The following is a 19,577-nucleotide window of genomic DNA, read 5'->3' as shown; positions in this document are numbered from 1 at the left end:
ACCCAAATGTCTGATGACACTTTCCTCTTGTGGTGCTTTCACGAACCTACATGTGTTAATCTATCGTATAATCTATCGTTATCCCGCTTTGTCAGCGGTTTAGAAAGTGCGCGAAGAAAATACGATACTCTGGTTTAATTTATCCTGCTTGATGTCTTTTCTTTTTCTCAAGAAATTCACAAAAGTGACTGGATAAATGAACTGTCACCGGCACGATCAATCAATACGACAGTCTATGAATTTTTGCACATCACGCAAGTTCTACATTTTTTTCATTCGAACGAAACTTTTTGTAGAGAGCTACGTAAGTAAGTTGCATCTGTGGTCACGAACCGCGAGTTTGTGGGCAAGTTCTGGAGCTGAATTCTCCCAGGCGTGGTTGGTTGCGGAATTTGTAGTATCTCCTTTGATATCATACTTTTCTCGACAGTTCGTATCAGTTTTCGGCGCGACCCACTTGTGAATTCTTGGAAGATGGGTCAGTCGACTGAAGATTTCAGAACAGGTCGCAGTGCTGGACAAACCAATCAATCAAATGTTACCAAGGCCACCGGTTTAAACATCATAATTCAGTCCTGTCTATTGGGCTGGTGAAATAGTGGTAACCCACTCGTGTAGTACGCTAAATATCTACGGTCCATATCCCGACAGGGATAGAAATTGCACCTCTGATGAAGTCTAAAAGGGATGGTTGTTGGACCTGGCCCCTGTTGTCTTTGATATGGTTGTGTCGAGACAATAAAAAGGCACATGCGTCAGCTGTTTATGAAACAATTATTTATTAATAACAACCAATCTTTTTACGTAACGATAGATTATAATATACTGATTATGCAATCATTTCGGGGAGCAAATTATCTATGAGATAGAAAACCTGTAAAATTTTTAGCAACTTCCCAAACTTACTACTAGTTATTATTATTACCCCTTAGGGAAATCGCGAGAGCACGCGTACTCCAAATTCTACGCACAGTGATCGAACATTCTATTGTTCGTTATCACTTGTTCAGCTAGCTGAACATTCAGTTTGCTCTCACTCAGAATACAGTATCACCGGTCCACCTGTCGTCCAAATTTGCACCATAAAACCCACCCAATTCAGTGATTCGATAGGATAATTTTCATTTGGAGTACATATTTTATGATTCTAACTGTTCGGATCTCCTAATGAGCTATTGTGTCCGTGTGACATAACGCAACCTCGTTTTCGCAACGTCAGTATTAGTTCATAATATTAGGTTCTAATTTATTGCAGGCCGTTGGATTGAAAATATTCTGAGGCCGACTACTGCTTTGTATCAGAGTATTGAATTCTTTGGATATTGTGCTCTTTGTGTACCACATTACATTGCGAGCATTATTATCTTTTTTGTCTTCCTGTGAGTTGACACCCTCGGTTATCAACCAGCTTGCTTACCTAAACTAATTCAGTGGTTCTTTCATAGAGACAGAGATAAGAGGATTCCAGTTTTTAAGCACTGACTAGGGTTTTATCGGTCGTAGATAAGAGGATCCAGTTAGTTAACAACGACTAGGGTTTTATCGGTCGTGTGTTTATCACTGGGAATATTTTGTCTTCCCGGGAACTGCTGGGACCTTTATCTATCTATCAGACTTGAGTCACAATACTACATCAGTTTCTTTCACTTTTTGTTCGTGTGTTCAAAGCCCTTGAAATAATATTTCTATCGTAATAATTAACTGTCAGAAATTTCCGTCCTTTCATCGTGCGCTGAGGAGACAGGTTTCTAGAGTGACTATCTACGTATTCGTGAGATATTAATTGGACGCGACGTATCTCAGGGATATATATATAACCTAACCCTCATGTCTTAGAAGAATAAGCCGTACGACGCCAGGTACTCACCGTCTTCTCACCAGATGTAAGTAAGTGGACACAGGTAAGTTTGTTCCTTCCGATAATCCTTAAGTACCAGACATCATTGCCATCCTACGGATTGCAATAGTGGTAGCCGTATGAGTGCTAAATAGCTAAAATAGCTAAAAGCTAAACAAATTCCACTTCATCTTGCATTCTGTTAGCTCTCTGCCAACTTAGAGACTGCAAGTTAATTCTACGGCTTCGGAAGCTTAACATGCAGGTTTACGCCGAAAATTGATAGAGCTGAAGGGTGCTTGTGGCAAACGAATGTCTAATACTGGAATTCACTGCGCTTACAAGGCACTGGCCAACTGGATACTTACAGATGGTCTCATTTTGCTGCTCATCTTCAGCTCTTGTTCAGCTTAAAGGGATTCGTCACGGCCTCATATCTCACTCCGCAGAATGCCTCCTGTGTACAGCTGTCTGGTGGTATTAATGCTGTAGGACGATAAATTGGCTCGGCCTTCAAAACGATTGCAATTTTACACTGTTTTCTGGTGTGCTGTCTCCATCTAGCAATGCGAACTTTCTCTGTTCTGACATTTGACGAGCGGCAGTAAAAGGAGTCCTTGGGATTATTCAAAAAGTAAGGACCGTTTATAACTCATATATATCTTCCGTCTCATTGCATGATAAAGGAAAGACATACCATGGCATTCTGACTTACACGAACTCCGATATCTTCCGTAATTGTTGGCAGCATGTCACTCAGCATCTTTCCGCTATAACAACGACTTGATATGTGTCAGCTGCGTGAAGTGTTCTCAATCATTTGGTGATCCTTTACTTCATAGGTAGATGGTATATGCTAAAACACAAAGAATACTATATGTAGCACGCTGAACATAATGCGCATTTACGGAAGAATATCTTCGAATAACTGAAGATTTGATGATTGCACTCCGGGAAAATGTTGAATATTTATCAGATTCTCGATAAGCTACCAACTATTCGTCTGATTATAACAATAAGCAAAGCTGGAAAATGAAATTCGCAGTTAATTTTTTTGATTTTTGATTTGATTTTGATTTTCTGCTCAATCTACAGTTACAGCTTTGACAGCTGAAAGTGACGAGAACGCTGACTTCTAGGCGTGCGATGTTAAGGCAAAAATATCAACACAGTGCTTCCAGAATTAGTTCTTTCTTGTTAAGTACGGCACAACAAAATGATTTGTTCCTAGTCGTTGCCTTTTACTTAAGAATTCATGAGACATTATTTGGTAATTATGGTTCCAACCCTTACATCCACAAGCAATCTTTTTTCTAGATGATTCTCAGTGCAAGATTTCCGCTTTATATAATTTCTATCTTCAGCCAATAAAAACCATCAACATCTGAGGCTTTTGTTTGTATGTATATTGTCACTTAACCTAGGAAAAATGGAAACAGGGCTGAAAAGGCTGGATATTAATCGGTACATTTATTTCTGAACAACGTTTGGCTTTTGAAACGAAAGCTTCTAAACTTCAGAAAACGAGGTCTTTTGATCAGTTCCGAACGTTTTCTGAAAGGATCAGATCACCGTACGGAATGTTTGACATTAATCTCTTCAATCAGCCATATCTGCTGCTGCTATCTTACAGCGATATACTTTAATGCATATGAGTTCTTCAACCGCTACAAATAATAGATGTTCCAGCATCTACTGAAATATCATACCTCACTCATCTCTGAAATGTAGCTCTATATCTCAAAGCTTTCGTCACGCTTCAGAGCTTTTTCCGAAATGGGTTGGAGTTTACTATTATTTCTCACATGTGTCGCACTCGAGATGGAAAAAAATTAAAGTTTGAACCGAGCACTTTTGGCTCCAATAACAACCAAATTGCGGTTTTATACCACCTTCGCTTATATTTATTCACTGTAAGATTGCTGTATCTGATCCCTGAAATTTTCACACTCCGCCGATATTTGAGTAACCCAGTTACCCCAGAGGAGAACGTCGGCTGCAATTTCACCAAGCACTGGTTAGAAGCTGAACTTGAGACAGCATTCTCATCATTAACCTGAACTTTTGAATACCCCCTTCACGGATGCGTACCTCACCTATTGTGATGCCTGGTGCCCCAAGGTTATTCTACCAACATCTAGATAAGCTTGTGTCCTCCAACAGGACGTTACTCAAAGCAGTCCTCAAAGAAAATCGCTACAAGCGATCTTCGCAGAGAAAAAAAAATCGAAATTTAATATAAATTCTCGAAAGACCGCCTACACAGACGGGTTGGGTTTGATTTTTGGACATTTCCAACTCTGAACCCAAATGTTTATTTAATCAAGGCCTGAAAAATTAAACTGCTGTCAATCGTTATTTAGCCCATCTAGCTTTTTCGCTGTTACTCACTTTGTAAATACCTCAACTTGGAGTGTTCAGCCAGGCGTCAGCTTGGTGCAAGGGAAATAACGTCTATGCTGGAAATAGCCGCACAACGGAGGAGTCCAGAATAGCCATTTTTTAGTTTTAAAGACCTCAGTCAGAGTAATGATTAGGAGCTGAATGTCTTAGAATCCTATTCGACTTAACTCAGTCTTGAGGATTATCTAGTGATGAGTTCATAAAATAAAGTAAGCTGTCTTAATTTTATTTTATTCTTTTTCTCAAGACATTTTCCAGCTGATGCTTAAATTTAATCGATTTAAATTTTAAGTTTCAATGCTATCTTCATAAAAATAGCCTGATAAGTGTCGCTTCTCTTTCCAAGATATTGGGAACAAGCTCAAGGGCAGTAAATGCTTTCATCATTGCCAAAACATGTTGGCCTCTTCACCGCAAGCACGAGGGGGTATCTTTCGACAGAAATACTGGACACATCAAAACCCTACCAAAACAAAAACTAGGTGGTTTTCCTCTCAAACATGGATATGTTCATGCGCACTTTATCGGATGTTTTGGCGTATAGATGTACGCACTTATTCAGCTTCATTTTCATAAGTTCTGAGCACCTGTGAGAGTCGTTCCTCATCTGTTTAAAGATTTATATAATCTGGCTGGTGTGGCAATTAAACTGTAATTTTTGTAGATACGACAGCTTCATATTTTTTATGAACGCGAAAAATCACTGTTTGTGAGGTTATCTTCATTGAGAACCTTGTTTTTTCAACAAGATCATGAGAAAAGCACTGTATTGAGGCAATTTTAATTGGATGTTTCCCATCCGTAGCAGCACACGTAAAAGGAAGTAAAATGCTGTGAACCATAACGATATAGGCATCGTCTGTATGGAGCTAAAAGTAACGTGGCTAAACAATAAAACTATAATGAACGCAAAGTGACTCCCAAGTTTGTCTGAGTGTGTAGGACAGGCTTAAATCTTTCAATCAATACTGCTTCAGGAGATTAAAGAACTTTTTTTGACCATCTCGTGTCATGAACTTAAATACAGGGCAAAGCTTAAGCCTGGCATTTTGGCTCGCTGGAAATCAATTTAAGATCAGCCAAGATTGTTCTGGGCCTTGGGCCAATTCAACTAATTTATGTATCATCGCAACTGCGACAGAATGGTCGGAAACAGTGACTTCTTGCTGGAACTATCAGGGTCGTTTTGGTAGTCAATATCATTATAGCCATCTTGTGTGAATTAGTGTTCGGTTCTGCGCCATTTCTGTTTGCCTAAGTTGAATAAATACCTGCCACTAGTGTAGGAAACCTAAGAATAGGAAATTTCACTGGCGCTGTGATTTGAGGTTTTTTTGGCAGTCAAACTGAAGTGTTTTCCACCAAAATCGCAACACTGTCATAAATATTTTGATCTACTCAACAAGTTGCCTGGATTAATCTTTGTCCAGGGACAAAGGCGTGTTTGTGTGCTGCACGAGACAAAAGCCCGTAAGTTCTAGATGCCATTCATTCGTGCAGGTGAACCGAGGGATCAAGGTGTCCAAAAAGTAAATTTTGCCTCCCATTTCAAACCTACAATTAAAGGTAACTCCTGGTGTCGTTAAAAATATGGGAAAATGTTTGGCAACTCTTGCTGAGAGTAAAAATGCCGTCTAAATCTCTTCTGTTTACAGGTAGTCGTTGAATAAAATGTTTTGGCTAACCTCTCAGGTTCCATCGGGGAAATATCTCCGTCGATTCGCTTATGCTTCCGAAGTAAAATTTGATATTCTCGACAAGTAGCAAAAAGGGATCCTTAAGAGTAAGCACATGTGAAGCAATCCAACCTGGATGAGTCTCCAAGAGTCAGCTAATCCGTTGACTGCGAAATATCATTATGCTCAAGTTGGAGCAAACGGTGGTGGGTGCCTTTTGAAAAGGCTATGGTTAATGCATTTTGTACAGGTTGAAAGATTGGCCCAATAGTATTAGGATAAATACTTCGTAGCCAAATTAAAGCAAGCATGTGGGGTTTGTGAGATATTGGTTGACCATAAAAATGGGTTAGAAACTAAGAAGTATAACCATTCAGAGGAAAAAACATTTAAGTAGCGGATGATATACTGCTCTAGAAACAACGCAACAACGGAAAAATCTTGAACCTGTAACTAAAAATTGTCTGACAACATCCATGAAAGGAGCACATATTTGATTTGTGGCTTGCTGAAGAACGTTTCGCATATATTATTTTAGTGTCTCCAAACCCTGCAGCTGATATGGATGTCGTGATACCATTTTTGTGCTATCTAGCAGTTGTCATTAAATAATCCAGTAGAATGAAGCTTACCATCTATGGTAGTATCATAGATGGTTGTTGAGCGTTCGGTTTACTCAACGGAATAATCAGTTTTCCGGATTATCCTATTATATTCTTGTGAGAAACTAAACCCTACTGATGTTTGCAATTCGCAGTTCACTAGTTTATATTTTAGGCTAATTAGTTGTAACTGGATCCGTTCTGTCTACATCAATGAATTGCTGCAACGTTCAGTCATTAAAATCGTTGTAATTGATTACGAATGGACAAATGGTACACCAGTAGTGGGGCACGTCAATGTATCTGTCATAAAAGGTAAGTTTTCCTCTAGAATTATTATGGTTACATCAAATCCAGTGCGATGCAAGGGGCGATTAAGTCAGCTTGGAGTGCATACAGTTTTAACGGATGAGCCAAAGCTGATCCCGTCATGAACGAGACCATTTAGGTTAGTTTGGCAATGGGAGTTGTCCACTTTCCATATCTCAGCATAGGATGTTACTGCAGGTCTGTGTACCTGTGGACTGGTTATGGATAGAAAGTAGGTCTTTCAAGTGCTCAGACCACAGTCGCTTTAACTTTTGTCAAATGTCTTGCAAAACTCATCCCAATACTCGGTGTATCTTCTTGGTTTACGACTGCACAGAACCGTTCAGTAGCCAAAACATTTGTGGTCAAACTGTTTGTCACTCTCGTCATCCACCTTATTCCCACCACTGTTATTCTACACTACGCACGCCCCTTTAACTTTCACCTCAGTCAAGTGAATTCAGTGCTAATACGAGAGCACCTTTTTAGATTGCTGTCTGGTTGCCCTTAACATATTGGGAACAGCTTAATCATAGATAGAAACATTTCCATGGTTAAAACCGACCTTGTTGCACAAAGGCGTATCCATCAATGTTAGGTAAGTCAGAATAAGTCATCATTGCTTTGAACAACATCTCGCAACAAATGCTGTAAATTAGGACAATTAAGAACCTATAAAATCTCGTTAGTTTGAATGTAATATTCACATGTAGAATATACAGGAAAGTCACGCATCAGCGACAGTCTCCATACCGGCACCCTGTTAGGAACGGATATTAACCAGCAGTTGGGCTGTCATTATCCAAATGAGAGTTTAGAAAAAGTCAGGAGAAATCGTTATTTGCGCTTGTTATTTGGATGAAAATGATAGACTTGGATATCTATATATACACTTCGCTGGTGAAGTAAATCGGCTGGTAGGTAACTCCTTTGGAAATAGACGGTCAAGTAATACCAGGCCTCTACCCATAAGAAACCTAAGTGCGTTAGATCACATAGTGATATAAATCCCAAACAACAACCGATAAATAAATAGTCTCTTACCGTAAGACTTAAGAGAGCAAGATATATTTTGGTGAATTTTTCATCTTGTGTCTTGCTTAGCCACCTGATTCAGTGTTTTCACCGATTTTTAAATCCGCTTAACGCTTGAGATAGTCATTTGACTGAATGTACACAGTCGCTGTTAATGGGTCAATCTCTGATTGTGAGTCAGGCAAGTAACTCAAGTTATCGGGTAGTAACATTGATAGTGCAAGAAATTCAGTGGAAACATTGTGTAGGATATGCAGTGTAGCACTAAAACTGCTGTACAGAGATTTCTTTTTGTAGAGTGAACTCTTGAAACTTCACTCTTTGGAGGAAAGCAAAAGTTACCGGGCTTTATTTGGCAAGCTACCGATTGTAACAGAAACAGTTGGCAGTAACCTTTGAACTCACAGTGAAGTATTAGTGGAATTTTCTTCAATGTTTGAAAACTCCAGTGAGCTACGTAACTGTGTGCATTAGCATACTGTCAATTCACGATTAAGCGTAAACTTTTCCGTGTAAAAATCGGTGGTTTGTGTTAACTAAAATGTGGAAACACTGTATTTCTAATCTCACGAAACCAACCAAACTCTAGCCGAAAAACATTTCTAAGGACGCACATAACACATCACTAATATCATGGAGACCAAGTAAACTACCTATATATCTTGCTTGGTGGCGTCAGTGTAGTAACCTTATTGCAAACTGCCTGTTTCTGGTTGACATTAGGTCCAGGGTTATTGGGCAATAGGCGCCAAACTAGCTCATAAGTGCAAAACAGTAGCGCTAAAGTATGCAGAGACAGATTACACTGAACAACTGCTGGACATTCGAATTCCATAATTAAGAAGAAAAATTGGGTAGGTTCAACCATTCTTTGGCAGAAGTTAGTTACTGAAATCTCACTTCCTCACAGGGAGGACATACTCTTTAAATAGGACCAACAGGCAGATGGTATTTTAGTCTGAAGTATAAGGCGAATGAGAGTGAATCAATACTAATCAACCGATTGGCGCGGTAAATGTTTAAGGAATACTAAACAAGTATTGAAATGTTTAAAACGATTAAATAAAGATGGTACAACTAGAATTAGTTTCTCCCCGTTAATAGAATACAAAACTGTTGAACCCAATGTTATTTGGACTCAAGTTGCGACAGACACGATATTTATAGCTGCATTCCCAAAGGATATATACCTAACAGTGACGTTAGCGCATCAGACCCTGCAAGATATAGTTGCCAATCGATATTAGTTGCGTTCCTGTTGTAAGTTTCTATTCAGATGGCCTGGAGGTGCAGAGTTCTTGTGTGTCTCGCTCACTAATTTCTCTCATTCACTCTTACACCTTTCTTCAAAATAAGTTTTTTTGAATAAATAATGGTTGTACGGCAGTTATGAACCAGTATTTAACATTTATGTCATCGATGACGACGACGACGACAAAAATCCAGATGCCGTTTAAATGGACCCTCCTACGGTCATTAACATTACGGATATTGGTTTCGGCTAAACAAAGGGTGATGAAAAATCATTAGACAGGATTCCAGATTATTTTATGCAACTATGTGCGAGGATGGTTTCTCTATGCACAGAGTGTGTCAGAGAGCATCAACCTGTAGGGTGACAAGTTGGACTTCTACCCCACCTCAGCCGCGACTTTACATCTTTTTCAGTTTGATGTCAAGTGTGTACCTAATGTGTTCAAAGGCTTCGTAGATCGCCGGATGCACGTGAATCTTCCTTCTAATAAGCTGGGCAGCTTCATGTTAATGTGTCAAGTTTTCCAAGTTTTGCAAGAGATTTGCAGAGATTTGCAGCCTCTGGAAGCCAAACGCCTAGACCGAAAAATGGGACAAAGCAGCCTCAGTAAGTGCATCTTTAAATAGCGGAAGGTTGCTGAATCTTGCTGGTAAGTTTTCGACCAGCAGAATTTTTGTCTACAAAAGTTCGCGACCTTCGTTTAGAGTTCTTGGTAGTTTCACTGCCTTTTGGCCGTACTGGTTATTCATCATCATCATCATCATCATCATCATCATCATCATCGTCATCGTCATCGACAGCATGACATGACAACACTGATGCTTCATCGCGGTATTGGGATTCCGGCGGTGGGATATCTAACAGATTTACCACGAGCATCTTACACCAGTGCAGGTGTTGTTGTCAAACTACGGAAGTGCTTATTCTAAATTGAATCACCATAAGATTTAAAGCTGACACACTCAAACGGATATTAACATGAGCATAGTTGTAGTTAGAAAAATGATAGCGAATGGTTTCTGGAAATAAGGACAGAACATGTTGCAATAAACTTAAGAGCACAAAGAGTAAGAGCATTAGGTTGCTAGTAAGTAAAAAAGTCCTGGTTTTTCATGGAAGTTTGCAGACCGATAAACGATAAAGATTATAAAAACTTCTGGCTGCTTTGAAGTTTTACAATAAAAATTGTCAAAATTCCGAAAACCCGAAGTATGGTTAGCTTTTAGTATGTAACCCTACTTATTATTTAAAGAGAAGAAAGAAGACGCTGCGTGATGTTTGTCGGAAAATCAATACGGTATACAAGTTTGATTGTTTCATTGTGGTTGGCGGAATCTGAACCAAAAAGTAGAAGTGTGGAGAAAATAATAGCGGCAAAGTGCGTGAGCAACGGCTTATTTTAAGTCCTAAGTGTAAAGCAATGTTAATGGTTAGTGATATGAAGGCTAGAGACTGCTAATTTGAGTCAAGGTACTAGACAACTGTAAAAAGCAAGTTAAACTTTATTCATTCCGGATTCATCAACTGAGGGAATAAAGAGCAAGCAAGGCTTCTATGTTGGTTTTCTTCATTAGTTTTAAGGATTCAGCAAAAACGAGGACTTTTTCTTGTGTAACCATATGGGGTTTTAATAAGTTTTCAATTTTAGTGGCGACGGTGCGGAACAATTATTATTGTTAATCTGGGCTTTTCTGTAGTGGTCCCGCCAAACACTTCCCCATCGCAGCTTTGTCACACTGATTTTATCTTTGAACTCGGGTAATGACGGCAAAGAATATGTGGTCCATATTACCAGCTTGTGTTGTTGAGTTGCTCAATGGTGGGAAATTACAGTGTTGAACATCCTACCTCCAATGATCGATCATTCTTCAAGTATGATATTTGGCTCATTAATACGACTCGATTATTAGTACAAACACTATATTCAGGATGCTCAGAAAGTACTCATTTATTAGATGTTTTACAGGTTTGTAGTTTTAGCAGAAGCTTTATGATGAGAAATATATGTACTGAAATTAATCTGACATCTAATGGCATGCATGGTGGTCGACAACTTGGAACATATCTGCACGTTATTGAGGTAATGAAAGCGTACCAGTCGTCAAGCTGAATATTTCAGCTTTAACAAGCGCTCAGTGTATGCGGAATTAATAAGCGCCGGGGTTGAAGAAGTAGAACTGGATACTTGTTACCTCTAGCTAATTTTCAGTTTCAGGATGGGATGCCAAATTAATCAATACCAGAAGGGCTTCCGAACCGCTAACTAAATTTTAAGAACAGATGTCCTAATATCATAGGCACTTGATGTCATACCATTGCCAAATACGTCGCTTTAAAAATCGTTTGTATTTTTAAATGACTCAGACGCTTGTTACCGAAGTTATGTGAGGCTAATTTAATATTCAGGGGCCCATCACTTGGCATCTGTCCGTCGTTTTGCATTGGTTATTGAGGGAATTTTTTTATTTAGCAAGTTAGCAAAACGTGTTCACGGGTAAAATATGCCATTTTTGACAGCATTTTTCGCTTCACAACTCAAATGCACCCATTTGGATTGATAAGTCTAAGGGGTGAAAGACGCAAATTTAAGCAGCCATTTGTCGCCTGTGAGTCGAACTTTGGATATCCAGATTGCTCAGAAGGTTTTCTACAACCATTCTATTCCAATGGTAATGAGATTCTAGTCGGTCTTGGCGGCGGCATCTAAACTGCGTGGTGTCTGGTAGTTAAATAAACATAGGATAAAGGTTGAATAATAGTTTACTAATAGTATATACATGCTGCTGTCCACTGCGTCCGGATACCACAGTGGTACTCCATAATCATCTGAAAATCTTTTGGCAACTATAAGATAAACTCATCGGCGAATGATCCAAGTCACGTGTAGGCAGCTGCTCAAGATCAGCAAATGCACAAACAGTATAGAGCTCCGCAGCTACCAGGTTGATCGGGGGTACAGAAAGCTTAAATGTACATTTGAATTACTGAATGTTATTCTCCCAATATAAAGGGAATTTGAAGTAAATAGCAACACTTCTTTTGGGTTTTTCCGATAAATAATGGAGTTTGCACGCAAAATTATCAAGTTGAAATCAAATAAGATCGATATCGTCGCCCATTGCATATAGGCTGTCCGTTAGGGTCAGTGCAACCAGTGCGTTGTAAACAACTATTCATTACAAGCCACTTTCTGCAGGTCTGGAACCTAAAAGCTTTATATGGTTGTTATAACAGTGCAGATATCAGAACCCACTCAACTAGGACATTAGAATCAAATAAGAAAGCAGTCATAGGTTTTTCCTTCAGCTATTAGATAACAGAACCTGGTAGAGGGCTATGCATCCGTGAGAAAAATAATAGCTGAAAGAATTCAAAAACTGTTCAAACCTCAATGAAAATTGATGATTCTTCTTCTTGAGCATCTACGCGCTAAGTTTTGTGAACACATTCCGCCCGATATCCTCTCACTGAAGCCTTCAAAACGTCTTCCGAAAAACATATTCCCCGTCAGAAACGGTGCACACTTTTTGACACAGCATGTTTAACTGAGTTATGTTGCCATAGATTTATCGTACCAGTCGGTGGTTTTCTATCTAGATAGGCAGATATTTGGAGGTTTAGTTAACTTGCAGTACATTATGCTGTCCTGAGTTCAGAGGGCTATCACAGCGTACTTCCCTTATAAAAACGTTTAAAGGTTTCTGGGATTCCGCAGATCCGGGTGGTTAGTTAATTGTATATGGAAGGTTTACTTTTTGTTCTCCTTGCACACAAGCATCCACCTCGAAGCAATAGCGAGAGTCATTAATTATTATAAACAATGTAAGTGACTGAAATTATTGTTAACCAATGAACTTCATGCCCTGTTGACTTTATAATACTTTGATCTTTTATGTCATCGGAACGGAGCTCCCAATATATATAACCTTTTGCCCGACTTCAGTCAAAGCCTTCAAATACAAAATAAAATATAGCGATCGTATATTTTTCCAGTAGTTTAAAAATAAAGGCATTTCGGTTTTTTTGCCTTAACACACCACCCGTGCGAGTATTCAAAAGGCTTTAAGAGCTCACCTTATAACCAGTGGGGTATGGTAGAAATACATTTCGCGGTATTTTCCGTAGCGCGTCAACTTAAGATGAAGCGACTTGTGCTTATTCCATTCAGTTGGCGATACCGTAAACCATATTTTAAATATAACCGATACGATTTGCAAACAGGAATATTTCGCTAAGTATCGCACATTTTTCTATTTTGAACACGCCCATAATTTCTCATTTGCTGGTGCTGTTTTCCCTAGCAACCTAAAACTACTATACGTCGCCCAGTTGTTTATCCCCTTGAACGAGTTTTGTATTTCGAAGTTCGTTGTGTTTTATACTCATAGTGGCTGTTTGATTCATCCTGATAAAATATTTGCCCATAACACAGGCTAGCTTCACAGTTTGGAGAACCTTTAGCCAATTAAAAAACACAGGTAAAATCGCCCTTGCTTCTGATCCAGAAGCATATGATTCAGGGGTATTTGGTATATTATTGTTAACTACTTTAAGTTTCCGTGTTCCTTCTTTTGTGGTATCATGATCAAGGCCTGGTTGAGTTTATGTGAAATTTGAACATCCTTCATGTTAGTTTTTGTTTATTTTAGAAACTTCATTATTTGAGTGTAGTTTGAGTCTATTCAAAAGTGAACCGTTCAACTTAACGTGACTGTATCAAAAAGATGCTGGTGGTTTGTCATCTTTAATTATGGTTAACTCAGTTTTCAGAGTTATCGCACTTTGAGTAAATGAAAAATACCAAAATGCAGATAAAGCGTCGGTGTACAACCCAGTTAATTGTTGTGATCCATGCCTCGTTCAGGAGATACAAACTACGGGGTGTAGGATTTGACAGAAGAACACGATGAGACTTAGGTATTAAATGGTTCTATTCAAAAACGCCTTTGAGGATGAAAACTCAGTGTCCTTTCATTGTTTGGCTGAGGTTTCCGAAACAAATGGCATCTCAATAATATTTGCAGTATTGCTCCCGTTTGAATTGTCTGTTTAGACTGTCTGACTGGGTTAAAGGCCTTTAGAGGCCTTTAGATCCAACAGGTCGACTCCAGGCTCTTTTATTATTCCTTATTTTTAAATCATTTTACTTAAGTGAATCAAATTTAGTTTCACCAGCTTTGTAATTCCACAGAAGTACTGTTGGCTTAAACACCGTTTTTGTGTCATATTGCATTCATTTCGTACCAGTTGGCCCCCGTTGCGAAATTCCACCAAGAAACATGACTAACCGTGTGAAAGTATTTTACGGTAGACATCGTAAATTAAAGCGGATATCCGCAGCATACGTTGTTTATTATTCTTACGATGTAAGTTTTGTAAATTGCCAAAGTATGAGGAGTATTTCTAAAAGCTGTATGGCCTTCACTTGTTTGAGGCATACCTCTACCTTCGCCACATTTCATTCTCATGCGCCATAACTTTTGGCTTTAATGAACTTCCTTCCATACATGTCTGGTAGTAACTAGTTTCTGTATACTCTGTTTACTGTGTAATCTATAACGCTAAGGTAATTTATCCCAGTGGAAATGCCAATGAATATTTCTACACTGGAAGCATATGAAGAAAAACGTCTTATTAAAGCTACCATACATTAAACCGAAGATAAATTTGGGAAGTTCGCTTTCCTTTTTGAAACTCAAGGACTTACATCGCTATCTACGTTGCCATCAATATTTTTAGACTGCGGTGGACCATACAAATATGTTTAGTCGCTTTTAGTTTATCATTTGGCAGGTTTATTACTAAAGATACGCCGTACTTTTGAGCGGACAGTCCGTTCTGTGAATTCGGCGAACAAGTCAAGTCTGCTACACAAAAAGGGCTACCAACTATCAACAGTCCAACATATTTTCGATACGCCATTTGTTATTAGGATCTACACTAATTCATGCATGCATATGTTTATTACAGAAAACAGGATGGTGGATTCTGTGACATTTTTCTCTTGATTGACCGCGTGTCCGAAGCATGGTCTTGGACGGTCTGCTCATTAAAGGCAAATCCAACGAGCATTTTCATGTACTTGACAGAATTTGGGCTGGATTTCTAGTGGGCTATATTTATAATTGATAAATATGCAGAGTTGTTGTGATTCTAGTGGGAATGTCTCACTTGAACTCCCACTGAGCGTAAAATAAAAAGAAAACTCAAGCATAATGTGGTTGCTTCGGCCCATTGTGTTCGAATATTCCTCAACTATGACCATTTGATTTTCACTTGTAATGCTGAGCTCTAGAGTAGAGAAGCTTTTAAAATCTCTATCTGTTAATTTGGTTTGCCTGGTTTAAGTGTGGGGCGGAAGGTGCCGGTTTTAAATTTAAATGTTTAATCTTGCAAGACACTGCGTTTCTGTCTTTTACATTTCTGTTAGCAGCCGGTAAAAGCTGAATTGAATGAGGTTTTGCATCTAAAATCTCCGTAATATGACTGACAGCTACATGTTAAGCATGACCAATGGCTGATTCTCAGAAGGAGAGCTTTACAGCTTTTAGCCTGCATTTTGCGCGTAACAACGGATATGCCTACCAGGGCAACAGCTATATCAAGGAGGCCCTAAATTGATTATGTTTACGCGCTATACTCCTAATCGTATTGGGCCATAAATGGCACTTTAGTAGCTGAGGATGAGCCGGGCAGTTGGGTCAACTGAATTCACCGGCTTTCACTTATTTGCTTTTCGAACGTTCTTCGGAATAGATTGTTTGTTTCGTCTGCTTCTGCAAAAAGATTGTGATAATTTGGAAAATTTTCATTATGTACTTTTTAATTTTGGTGTTGCTCGGGATGCAGGCTGACGCAGTATCTGCTGCAAAGGGTTCCAATTCTCTTGGAAGTGTTGTTTGAATTTATACAAAGGTCAAATTCTGCAGAGTACCTGTCTTTGGTTAAGCAAATAGCACCCTACATGTACTATATGGTAGCCAAAAGATGAATAAAACTTGGATACATCATTTTTTTAGCATTTAATTGAGGTCTAGTAAAAGTTTTGGGGAACTCGCTTTGTCATCATTTATGTTTGTTTATCAAGATATTGGAGTAATGCATTTCAACCGAGTCTAAAAACCTTGCGTTCATTCCTGTCGTCTTTGGATTCATTAATATTTCCACCTCCATTTTTTATAATAGGGAACGTTAGAGTCGTTGAAATGTTTGGTTGTTTGTCAGAGATTGCATGAATCGGTCAGGATCGATCGGAATTATTGTATTTTGTGTTTCCTTGAAGTTTGGTGGGCGAATAATTTGAATGAGATTGCTCAAAACTAGTCGCTTGATGCCGTCGTACATGAGTTAAGTAAACAAATTTCACTGTCAGTCGTTTTGTACACTGCGGATCCCGCATAATGATGGACTGTACCGTCAACCCTTGGAATAAGTTCTTGGTGGTGGTCGGTTTCGCTGGCTTGCATTCTCCATGGTGGTTAGCCACAATCAATCACGGTAATAATATGAGTTTGTAGACGCAATTGGTAATATTTCAAAGAGATGTTGGTTCCCTTTTTCTACGTTTTCCACTAAGGTGTCCCTTGGTTACTCCAATTTATCGAAAAGAATTCAAAACAGTTCCTTCACATGGTGAAGATTCCAGGCTCTCAGTGTCATTGTTCCGTATAATTTGGCGCACAGTTATTCCAGATGCAATAGCAACACGGTAAAAATGGCTGCATAAGTCATTCACTGTCCTATGAGGACTCAAGAATTCGCCCGCCCAACTTTCGTTTTAGTCTTCCCGAATCTAAAAGTGTGCGCTGTTTAAGTTCCAACTGCTTCAAAACCGCTGCATTTTGCTTTCATCTGTTCCTACTAGGCAGATGATAAGGTTCCTCTCTAGCTACTGACAAATCGGGTACGGCGAGATGATGGCTGCACGATCAAAGAATCTTCTTTGAGCGTACGTTTCTCGCAATTTTCGGGCTTATGGAGTGTTCGTAGATATCAAAAAATACGGGGAATGACGTCGTCTGCTCGATAAACTAACACTTTGTGGTGAGTATGTCTATTCCTGCAAGAAAACGATGGGTACAGTAGTGCGCTTTTTACATGACGATATTGAGGAAACTGGAGGGCTGGCGTCATGTACACAATCCAGCGCACAAAACCTCCATCATCTACATAAGATAATCCATGAATTCTGGCTTACACCAAGGCATAAAACACGCCACCGAGGATGTCCAGGCTCACCCTTTAATCCGTTTATTATCCATCAATTCTGATTTTCGTACAACGGAACAACAACAACCGAGGAACTGTGGTTATGAATGAGCTATTCATGTGATCTATACTATCCTGGCCCAAGTGTTTCTCTCTGGTGTAGCAATATCTGAGACTAACCCGACAACTTTTAATACAGCGCACCAAACTGTAGGCACACTCACCCAAAAATTTTTGGTACAACACAATGACGTGAATCAACGGGATGAAAATCCACTTTCGTTAGGGTATGATAAGCTGGAGTTATTCTTCCTGTCACAAAATACTGAACATCCTGCCTTTTAGGACTTTAATTTAAAAAAATGGTTCTTATTTAATCGACTGTCATCATTGCTTGATTCGTTCAAACACTTTGACGTTTCAGTTCAATTTTCTTCAAGTAGATTGTCAAGTTACATTTTGTAAATTAAAACCATGAATGCCATGTACTTTCGACAACGTATCTGCTCCTGGCGTCTTCATGCCCTACAAATTCTGATAAGTTACTTCCCATCCATCGCCTACCCATGTCTGGGGCATGCCTTTGGAACTTTCAACCGGGCGGTTTGGTTTTTAGTTTTTTCGGGATTTGATGTTTTGGGTATTTTTTGAAATTCGCTGCTTCAGCTCAAGTATTCTACTTAGATAAAGGCCACTAATAACCGCTGAAAATCCTCTATGTCAGCCTTGATAAAAACTGCCTGCATGATTGTTGTGGCGTTTTGTACCTTTATTTTACTTCCATTATAACACTACGTATTTCATCAATTGCATAACCATTTTTTGTTTAAATAGGAAAAACTACAAAAACGCGCACTTGTACAATTTGACATGAATGCAAGGGTGCTTACGTGCTTCGAGAATCTCTTCTGATTTCGCTCGCGCTTGCAGCGGTCATACGCGAGTCTCGTGTACTCACTCTGGTACCAAAATATTTCAGACATCTTCGGAACCTATTATACGTGGGAACTGTTCAGAAGGAGACCTCTGGACCAACATAACTGGATTATCGTTTATTGGCTGACCTGGACCAACGACGAACTATTTTAAAGAGAACAATTTTTAGTGAGTCTGTTCCATCTGACCTCTTTAGTTTTGCATACCCAACCTAGCGTAATTATTTTTATTTCTTTGCCACACTCTCCTGGTAAACTAACTTATTGGGTAGCCAGACCACTACATGGTGGTCACCCTGTAACCAATAGTTTACGGTGGAATGATCGCTCCGGGAAGCTGTTGTGAAAAAAGGTGAAGGTCTCCGTTTTCAACAGTATACCACATTGTTGGGATCACCTCAAGTTCAGTGGTGTGTTCTGTACTACCAGTTTGCATTTCCATGTCGAGCTAGCTTGGTTCCCACTCCCACACATCCCCTGATACTTCAGCCCCGACATAACTAGTCCCAGCTACAACCCAGGCAATAGACGACAACTTAGCGCCTACTGCTCATTCGAACTCTCGAAAATTGCAGTCCAACTCGCTGCCGGTTGGACAGTCATTATGGCTTCGGACGGAATGTTTGCTCTCGCCCTGGGAGTCATTTCGAGCGAGGATGTTTTTGTCGCTCCTGGTTAGCCTTGCTCTCAGGGTGACCAGTCACTTTCTAAACACAATTAAGTTCACTATCTGCACCAGACGGACAGCTAATTTTCCCATATGCTATATCTCATTAGTCCGTTACATCCCTGACCACAGCGAGAAGACCGCTGTTAAGTCAATCTCCTTCACACCCAGCTGAGGCTCATAGTTGTAAACTGAACCTCTCACGGAAAGCATGCTGTTGCTTTCCTGCGACTCGTCATCCTTGCTTCTTCGCCTTGAAGAAAAACCGTTCTGCGAATCCATCAGCTTGTTTTCAACAGGCGCCAAGGCTTTATCATACTTCTTTAGCTGTCCAATCTGCTGAACCCGCTGTGCAGGTCTTTGGGATCTCCTTTCTGTACGGGTACATTGATGCCGTTGAATCGGCAGATAAATGAATTTGTAGACCCACAGATTCACTTACAAGCTCGGGAATTCTTCCCGATTTCTAGCAAGGGCTTCATCCTCGCCGCTCAGCAGCCCCTGTTTGTCAGAATGTTCCTGGTGTGGAAGGGTATACACCACTCTTCTAGGTCTCGGTATACTTCGAATAAGCTTCCGTGGGTAGGGCCCCCAGAACAAGGTGTATTAAAGTGATACCACCCGTGGGTTTGATGTAGGGAAACAGCTGC

General features: G+C 39.6%; 1 protein-coding gene across 1 annotated transcript in view; it reads right to left on the bottom strand.

Moving 5' to 3' along the window:
* The window catches only part of T265_03351 (hypothetical protein), a gene marked incomplete at both ends in the record, with an annotated part of 85,148 nt that extends 67,486 nt beyond the window's left edge, over positions 1-17,662 (bottom strand). Inside the window, 2 exons of the mRNA XM_009167812.1 lie at positions 2,553-2,693; positions 17,550-17,662. Coding sequence (XP_009166076.1) covers positions 2,553-2,600 — 48 coding nt within the window. The remainder of the gene's footprint in view (positions 1-2,552; positions 2,694-17,549) is intronic.
* Positions 17,663-19,577: the final 1,915 nt, after the last annotated feature.

Source organism: Opisthorchis viverrini (assembly GCF_000715545.1).
Source record: "Opisthorchis viverrini unplaced genomic scaffold opera_v5_46, whole genome shotgun sequence".
In the NCBI taxonomy this organism is placed as follows: Eukaryota; Metazoa; Platyhelminthes; class Trematoda; order Opisthorchiida; family Opisthorchiidae; genus Opisthorchis; species Opisthorchis viverrini.
This window is presented reverse-complemented; position numbering and strand designations above follow the sequence as displayed.